We start from the raw sequence: 8,958 nt of genomic DNA, 5'->3' as shown, positions 1-8,958 counted from the left end.
TTTGCTTGATTTTGAATGATCACGTTTGATGTTTTTTTTTATTTTTGAATCGATTTTACTTATGTTTTGGCTATTAAAATATGTACAAATCATGTATTTTAAATCTAAAGAACCGATTTCATTTATGTTTTAGTTACAAAATAGGTACAAATCAGATATTTTTATACCGAATAACCGATTGGTATCCGAACCCGAAAGTACAATGGGTTATACCAGTTCTTTGAAGATTTACTAACTCCGACCCGAACCCGATAGAACTCGTACCGGTCCTGAACCGAACTTTTATATAACCCGAATGAGGTTGATTTTGATAAACTCGAAAAACCAAAACCCGAATGGATAAAACCGAAACCCGATTGGGACCCCGAATGTCCATGGCTACGTGTAATGCACTTTTAACCCAAACTATTAGGCCAAGTAGCCAACTTTAATCACCCCCTTATCCGGATCCGACCCCACCTGACCCAACCCGACCCGGACCACAAAACGTATACATCCGCAGATAAAAAAGGATACGTATAGTACACTTCTACGAAATTATATATGATTTATATTTGGCTCAGGAGAATAGACCTTTGAATCATTTCTTCTTCTATATAAAGTTGCTTTGCGTATTTGTATTCTCTATATCTTCTAAATCGTATAAGATTAAAAAAAATAACAAATAATAATAATTCGAAGAAGAAAGAACAAAAAAAAGCCTCCTTTTTTCCAGTTTCTATCAATCGATTCTCCGCGGCCAATGCAATCGAAATTCGATTCTGGGCTTCTCCTTTGATACGTAAAGGCTCTCTCTTTTCATCTGTTGGTGTGATCATGGGCGCTAATATCTCAGGCGTTACGCCGGAGTTTGACCGGAGCAGTGAACCCAGATTATCTGATTTGCCGGAGAATTGTGTAGCGTTGATCATGATGGAGCTTGACCCGCCGGAGATTTGTCGGCTCGCTCGTCTCAGCAGGGTGTTCCGTCGCGCGTCGTCAGCTGATTTCATATGGGAGCCGAAGCTGCCTCCGAGTTATCGAGCTATCGCGCGGAAGGTGTTCGATGAAATTACTCGGAGGAAGTTGTTGAAGAAGGATTTGTACGCGAAGCTCTGTAGGCCCAATCTCTTCGACGGTGGCACAAAGGTTGGTACTTTGTTCACTTTTTGAATCATTTTTATGGAAAAAGTTAGCAACTTTCTTATCTTATTGGTGAGAGGTGTGTTCTTCGTGAGCAGGAGCTGTGGATTGATAAGAACACTGGTCGTCTTTGTGTATCGATTTCTTCAAAGGCGTTAAGGATTACGGGAATTGATGATCGGAGATACTGGAGTCATATCCCAACCGATGAATCCAGGTAGACCTGGGATTTTGAACTGAACCGTCGGTTCGATAACTCGATTCGATTCGGTAGTTTTTTTAAAAAGTTTGGTTTTCGGTTCATATGGCAACCGGTTTTCTTCGAGTAAAAAATTTAAACGAAACTATACCAAAAACCCTAACCGAACTAACCAAATTTTAAACCAAACTAACCAAATTTGACCGAACATATCCGAAATCAAAAACTTTGGTAGGATTTTCAAAAACTGAACCAACCGAATACCTATCCGAATTTTATTGCGAGTTAATTCGGTAATATTTATGTCGAATCGAACTAACCGGATACCGAACCAATTTTATTTCGGGTTAATTTGGTAATATTTATGTCGAATCGAACTAACCGAAACCAAACTAACCGAACCGGAACAGCAGGCTTAAATCCAGGTGTAGTATACTTTGTAAGCTAGATTCACTGAGCTTATACCCTTTATCTTGATTAGTCTCTTCCAATATTGCATCTCCAGGTTCCACTCAGTTGCGTATGTTCAACAGATATGGTGGTTTGAAGTAGGAGGAGAGTTTGAGATCCAGTTTCCATCTGGAACGTACAGTCTCTTCTTCCGTATCCAGCTCGGTAAAACATCAAAGAGACTTGGACGGAGAATCTGCAACTCCGACCACATCCACGGATGGGACATTAAACCTGTTAGGTTCCAGCTCGCAACTTCAGACAACCAACAAGCTGTTTCGCTGCGTTATCTGAACAACAACCCCGGACACTGGAGTCACTATCACGTCGGGGATTTCAAAGTGGTAAATCCAGATGTATCAACAGGAGTCAAGTTCTCGATGACTCAGATTGATTGCACTCACACGAAAGGTGGCCTGTGCATAGACTCTGTTCTTATAGTACCTAAAGAAAATGCAAGAAAGGTCGTTGAATCAGAATAGTTAATTTTTTGTAGATATAGAGTGAGATTGTTGTAAATGGTGAGAAGAATCTTTTTTTTTTTTTTTCATTGATCTGGAACTTGTACACATGGTTTGGTTGTCTCTGGTTTTGTCTGTAGTTACAGTGATTGTAAGAGACTTAAGGTATTGAACTTGAACATTGAAGAATCCTCTCAGCCATGTAGAAACAGAGTCTTGTTCAGAATATTAAGTATCACATAAGAGTTATCATTATTACTGCATAGGAGCAACATAGACTCATGAGATTACTTGAACACAACAGGTTCACTAAGGAATATGAAACACAGTTATTATGAAGGCCCGGCTTCTTCTTGCTTCAAGGTGTCTTTAACTTGCGGCGCCCCGGTAGCAACTGTGAGTAATAGAAGTTTTATAAGAATTAGATGTAAGATGTGAACTTGGAAGTGGGTTTATGGGAAGGAAGACATTGTTTTTACCTGATAACAAGAGATAAGCGAGGTGACAAACCCAAAAGCGCCAGTGACACGAGGAGTAACTATAAATGGAGCTAAATGAAGCAGACCAATGGCTACAACAGTGTCCATGCTTGATTTAATCAAAACTAGAATTCTGTCTTTTGTTTTCTGAAGCTTAGCACGATCCGTCTCCTTATCCTGCTCTTCATCATCTTTGAGTTCTTTTTCCATCTTCTTCATAGTTGAAGAGTGCATTATAAGCTCACCAATCTGATACAAGTGTGAAGATTAAGAAGAGTGTAATAAATATGTCAACACACATGCTAATCAAAATGTAGAGAAAGATGATGAGATATGAAAAACCTGGATTGCTATATTACAAAGAGATGAGCCAAGCCAGCAGAAAATTGCGAAACTTCGAATCAACTCAGTTAGTACTTTGTTCTGTGATGCAAATGAACAAAGAGTCTTTAGTCACTTCAATAGACCAATATGGATTGGATTGTTGGCTTAATGTCACCTTATATATGCCGGATCTACCAAGCCAGACGAATTGATCAAGAAAGTAGTAGGTACACAAGAGTGCATTCTTGGACTGAAACATCCAAACCAACAAACAAAAAAAAGACACAAAAATTTAAAAACCGAACGATATTTCTACCGTATGGACAGTTGACATAAATAAAATAAAATCAAAACAAGATATGATGAACAAATGTTGTTGGCACCTTTCCGAGTAAGACAAGAGGAAGTGGAGTCCCTTTAGGAACAGGGCTAATAAGAAGGTGAAAATCATTGAGAAACTGCAGATTAAAAAAAAGCCCATTTCTCTTAATCAGAAATCAAAAACAGTTTTTTTTTTCTTTTTTTCAAATCCAATATTAAGAAGAAGAATGGCAAGTGACAATGACCTTGAAAAGGCGGAACACTTTTCTAGCCAAGCTGGTGTTTTTGTCTACAGTTTGAGCAGTACCAGGATGCCCACCGCTCAAGAATTTGGAACCGAACTGAATCGCTCTGCATATCTTGTCTCTAGCCTCAGCTTTGTTCAAGTATAGGATTATTAGGGCTAGCTCGTCTCTCCTCATATATAATCTACCCATCTTCTCTCTACAAAAAAAAAAAAAACAAGACACACAAAAAAAGATTCCATAAAAGGCTAGGTTTAATTGATGAGGGATACATACATAATGATCTGTATTAGGACTTGAAAGATTATACAAATGTTAACATTCCAACTTTCAAACATTATAGATAGAGAAAGTATACAGACTTTCAAGACGAGAGGATCTGAGATTCAATGTCTTACTATTTCTGGAACATTCGTTGAGCTCTTCTTCTTTGTGTTGTGTCATAAAATGCGTGTTTGGTCTTTTTTCTTTCTTTATAAAACGAAGAGAACGCACCGTTCTGAATCAAAAATCTTATGATCGCTTCACTATAAACGTTTCCTGCGTGTATACCATCACTCATACTGCACTTGATTCTATCCCACGTCATCTATAAAGAGTTTTAGATATACCCGCCCGCGTGTGAAATAAGTGGGCCAGGCCTTTAAAGAAGCCTTACTTTTCAAGACAGGACGAAGATAGCCTTGCGTCCAAAATTTCAGTTAGCTGTTTTGATTTCAATCAAGTTATATTCTCTCTAGTTACTTGGTTGGGTTTGTATAGTTCTTATAATCGATCAATAGTAGTGTTCATGTTGTTTGATTATCGCTTGTATCATTAGCAGTGTTCATACTGCAATGAGTGAGGAGGATTCAACTCTTGAATGGATTCTTACACAAGGAATGTTTTGGAGACAAGACAAGATGGAACGTGACATACAATAGTTTTTCTTCAGATCATTAGACATCTCAAAGATTGAGAATGTGTTCAGGGCATAATGAAATATATTCTAGCTAGTCCTACTATGGAGCCAGAGCCGTATGCTTCTTCTTTCTTATAGGTTACGGAATATTGTAATCCAACATGTATTACAGTTTTGATAGTCCATTCTGAAAATAAAATTATGTGTAATATATCATTCTACATGTCCACGATTAAGTAGCCAGTGAGTCCAAGACAACAAATCAAAAAGAAGAAGAAAAACCAGTAAATTATACCCGAAAGAACATTCATTGTGAAACATAAGTTGTAATATGAATGGTCGTTCTAAGCTGTATTTCATATTTTAAATTAGATATTGTACCTACTAAAAAGAAAACTTTGGCATATAACTTCGAAAAAGAGAAGAGTATGAGCTTCTCATTTTTGTGTGACCTTTTGATGAACTCATCCTTGGGTCAAGTTGGTTTCACAGTCACATCCCACATTACTCTCCAACACCAATCCATCACCTTGCTCATATTGTTGTTGAAACCTGTATAAATATATGTATTCCCAACATCAGTTTGGTTATATATAAAGCCGTAGTTTATTTTTTTCATCGCTAGAAAAAAAGAAAAAGAAAGATTACCCGTTTTTCAAGAACTGTCCGACGTCGCAATCCACAGAGTTGTGGTGAGACGAAAACAAGGAAAAATCAGTGGAACCAGCCCTAGCATCCGAATTTAGCAAAAGGTCTTGAAAGCCTTTGAATTCATGACCTTCTACCTCAAGCTGATTATGAAAAAAATAGTCCATTAACACGAAATACTGAAGTCTAACCTAACACTTTATGAGAGGTATCATTTGCAATCTCCAAGTCTAGATATTAAAAAAATAATAACCTTCATCTTCTTGTTTATATCTCCGAGCTGCCTCTCCTGTAATTCCAAATCCAAGTCAATAACATTATAATGTATATATAGTTATATACAAATAGAAACATTAATTATATACTAGGCTATTAATACAATGACTAAATATATGTTACGTTCAAAATGTAAGTGGATGTAACAGACTTGCCTTTCTACGAAGGTCTTCCATTTGTTCCATAGTAACCTGCGTCTGCGTATATACATATACTAGGTTTAGAACCGCGCGATTGTGAATGTTATATATAAAAATAATTTTTATACATTATTATTGATTTGTGCTCATTTACGTATCATGTATATAATTAAATTAGAGTAAGCACATAAATCAAAACAACACATCTCGTTTATTTACGATATTTTTTTGGTAAATAAATCAAAACAATCATTTTATTTATTTTATATGGTATATAACTAAATTTCAATGATATGAACATAGATATATGATCTAATTTAATATAAATATTTATTATTGAGAATTCGTACTCATATGATAAATACAAAATTTCTAATTTTTCAATGCAAATTTCAAAATTAAAATATTAAGGTTTCAATACTTTTTCAATAAATTTTTTGAAATAAACATATTTATATATTTTTATATGTTATATTTAAACTATATTAATATATAATATGAATGTCTATTAAATGAGACTTCATATTCATACGATTTTATGAACATTTGTATTTTGTTATTACAAAAAAAAATTAAACTATTGATCAAAAAATTTTAGTGTGAGACATTTAATATTTTTAGTAATTTATAGTCATTTTAAAAATTCAAAATATAATATATAAGAAAAATTTTAATTTTTTTTTATTATATGGTTAATGTGATTGTTTAATATATTTTAATAATATAAACTTAAAAAAAAAGAGGTAAGATACAAAAATTGTTATCATATATTTATTTATTATTCATAATCATTAATTGTCATATATATGTTAATCATATTAGGTAATTTCACAGTTTTTATTTAAGGAAAGTGCGAGAATATACTTTTGTATACTAATAATCTATTTGATAGTTAGTTATAATATATGTTAAGATGGACCAACCTATTTTCTAAGAATTCTGAGTTTCATTCTCATGATGATACGTGGCTACAAAAAAATGTTGCAATGTTTCTCAAAAGGGATCTTTATACAATTTTTTCTATATCTTTTTTTTGCTAAACAATTTGATTTTATATATATATCTTAATTTAGAAATGATTACAACTAAATAAGATTTGTCGATGTATACAAAATGTTATACCTTGCGTTGCCTGGTCGCCGAGAGAGCTCCTTCAAGCTGTCTCTCGAGCGTCTCCAATTCTTTGACACTCATCTCTCCAAGATCTTCCCCAAGCAAATACCTTTTTATTCCAACGATTCAAAATATTGCTTAATTGTGGAAACTAGCTAGGAGATGTACAGTTATATGTAATAATGATATAAAAGGGATATGATTAACTAAACCTATGAGTGCGAAGAAGAGATTCATATTTGGATCTGAGCTTTGTCACCTCTTGAGACCACCTCTGCACCAAAGAATTAATAAAGATCAATTAAATTCTATCTTAGCTCATTAATTATAATTGCTTTTTTTTTGTATATAACATTAACTTGGGATGTGAAGACTTGGAAAAAGAAAAATTGACCTGTGTAGACTCTTCAGGTCTATTATTGTCCAAAATGTTGTTGTTACAGCGACTGTACCTTTCAATTGTCTTCTCCATTCTACAGATTATTAAACAAAAGAAATCACAAGAGATTAGTTGATCTAAATGTCTAAAGCAAACCCTAATTACACAAAACTTAATGGATCTGTCATTTATTGCATATATTTGCGTAATGAGTCTATGAGATCGATGTATGATGAACCCTAACTACTATCTCTAATTAGAATTAGAAAGATACAACCATTTTAAAAGGCAAAACTTATGGTTTTCTTGAAATCTTAAGGACATACTCATATCAAAAAAGAAGAAGCTGATGATAAAAACGTTTTAGCCGATAATCAATCAATTAAATTCTGATCTTAAAGATTTGTCGGATCTAAAAGCTAAAGCTGACCCATGCGTCTCATGGATTCGAGAGGTCGAAACGTGATGAAACTTAACTGGTTAGGATTTGAGAGAAAAAAGACACAACCTCTTAAAATACTTAAAACACACAACTTTGGTTTTCTTGAATCTGAAAAAACGGACACAAGTCAAACCTAGCTTATCTTAGTTGACCACTGAATCTTTTGAAAAAAATACATTTATTTTCTTATAAGAACCTTAATTAAGCATTTTGATGATTAAAATGGGTATATATTTACATACGCATCACTGCTGAACTCATAGAGCTTGCTACTGCTGGAGAAGATGATAAGAGCAACCTCGACATCACATAGAACAGAGAGTTCGTAGGCTTTCTTGAGCAAACCACCTTTTCTTTTGGAGAAGGTTACTTGTCTATTGACCTTGTTCTCTATTCTTTTCACTTCCACTCTCCCTCTTGCCATTTCCCCTTCTCTCTCTTCTTTCTTCGTTTATTGACTAAATCCCTCTCAAGATGTGGACACTCACATGCATAAATCAAAATGGATCCAATAAGTGGAGGGATACACAGCATATTTGCTAACACTTTTATTTTTCGAAGCTATTTAAGCAGCATACATAGGGATACACGTATCCTGTTGTTAATTTATAGATTATAACTTTATTTATATTACCATGCAATGTAAGATGAATTATGTCTTTCTTTTCTTTGTTTGGTATAGTATGTTAAATGGTAAGTATCACATGATAACATTTAAAGTCCAACTAACTTATATTGATCCAAATGAAGTTATTTGTTATTTTATTAGATAAAATTTAATCTACATGGAACAAAAAGAAAACTTTCTATTTGTAGTCATGGTTAAAGATACCTAGGAATGGAAATATGCAGGTAACAGAAGGACCACTGGAAAAATCATCATTGTTTCTTTTAATGTTAACCTTAGTATTAATTTCAAACCAACAGTTTTCAAAGTTTGAGTTGAATTTCTTTGTGTTTGTGGACTATGATTTCGTCAAGGTTTGTATGTATTGTAAATAACAATTGTTTGTTCCATGATAGGTCTGCTTAACCGATGTGGAACCAATTATAACATGTTTTTTTTTTGTAACTACCAATTATAACATGTTCAAGAAGGTTTAATTGATCAGAACATGCAGAAACATTTTGAATTTGTCGTGTTAAATGTAAATTAACATTAGTGGTTCTGACCATCTGGCAATAATATCTACCAAGGTTTTTAATGTGATCACTATTACAAAGAAGAAGAAGCTAAAACCCCACAAACACTTTTTTTTTTTCCAAAAAACTCCACAGTTCACATTTTAAAAAGACTAAAACACAATCACTAGCGGCACCATAATAAACCCAACAAAATCATTTTATTAATTATGTAAAAGATTTTATATTCATCACATTCACGTAAATCACTTATATATTAATAGAGAAACATTAAAAAAGTTATAACATGTAGTTTGTATTAACTAAAAAAGTGTC

General features: G+C 33.8%; 3 protein-coding genes across 4 annotated transcripts; 1 reads left to right on the top strand and 2 right to left on the bottom strand.

The window, feature by feature from the left end:
- The first annotated feature begins 658 nt into the window (after positions 1-658).
- On the top strand, positions 659-2,421 carry LOC106337038 (F-box protein PP2-A13). The gene is made up of 3 exons (XM_013776051.1): positions 659-1,128; positions 1,221-1,339; positions 1,827-2,421. The coding sequence occupies exons 1-3, from the start codon at positions 817-819 to the stop codon at positions 2,251-2,253; spliced, it is 858 nt and encodes a 285-aa protein (XP_013631505.1). The 5' UTR covers positions 659-816; the 3' UTR covers positions 2,254-2,421.
- On the bottom strand, positions 2,305-4,111 carry LOC106337039 (peroxisomal membrane protein 11E-like). Of its 2 annotated transcripts, none has more exons than XM_013776052.1 (7): positions 4,000-4,111; positions 3,602-3,800; positions 3,419-3,493; positions 3,211-3,285; positions 3,054-3,134; positions 2,712-2,960; positions 2,305-2,626 (listed from the first exon to the last, which is right to left on the bottom strand). In XM_013776052.1, exons 2-7 carry the CDS (start codon positions 3,791-3,793, stop codon positions 2,591-2,593), a joined length of 708 nt encoding a protein of 235 aa, XP_013631506.1. In that variant the 5' UTR covers positions 3,794-3,800; positions 4,000-4,111; the 3' UTR covers positions 2,305-2,590. The 2 variants fall into 2 exon arrangements, with proteins under 2 accessions (XP_013631506.1, XP_013631507.1); XM_013776053.1 differs by having other exon boundaries at positions 3,964-4,021.
- Positions 4,112-4,889: 778 nt separating this feature from the next.
- LOC106340866 (agamous-like MADS-box protein AGL13) lies at positions 4,890-8,015 on the bottom strand. The gene is made up of 8 exons (XM_013779697.1): positions 7,743-8,015; positions 7,074-7,152; positions 6,892-6,953; positions 6,689-6,788; positions 5,582-5,623; positions 5,404-5,439; positions 5,151-5,293; positions 4,890-5,054 (listed from the first exon to the last, which is right to left on the bottom strand). Exons 1-8 carry the CDS (start codon positions 7,922-7,924, stop codon positions 4,967-4,969), a joined length of 732 nt encoding a protein of 243 aa, XP_013635151.1. The 5' UTR covers positions 7,925-8,015; the 3' UTR covers positions 4,890-4,966.
- Positions 8,016-8,958: the final 943 nt, after the last annotated feature.

Source organism: Brassica oleracea, chromosome C4 (genome assembly GCF_000695525.1).
Source record: "Brassica oleracea var. oleracea cultivar TO1000 chromosome C4, BOL, whole genome shotgun sequence".
NCBI classification, from domain to species: domain Eukaryota; kingdom Viridiplantae; phylum Streptophyta; class Magnoliopsida; order Brassicales; family Brassicaceae; genus Brassica; species Brassica oleracea.
Note: the sequence above shows the minus strand (reverse complement) of the source record. Positions and strands in the feature narration are given on the sequence as shown.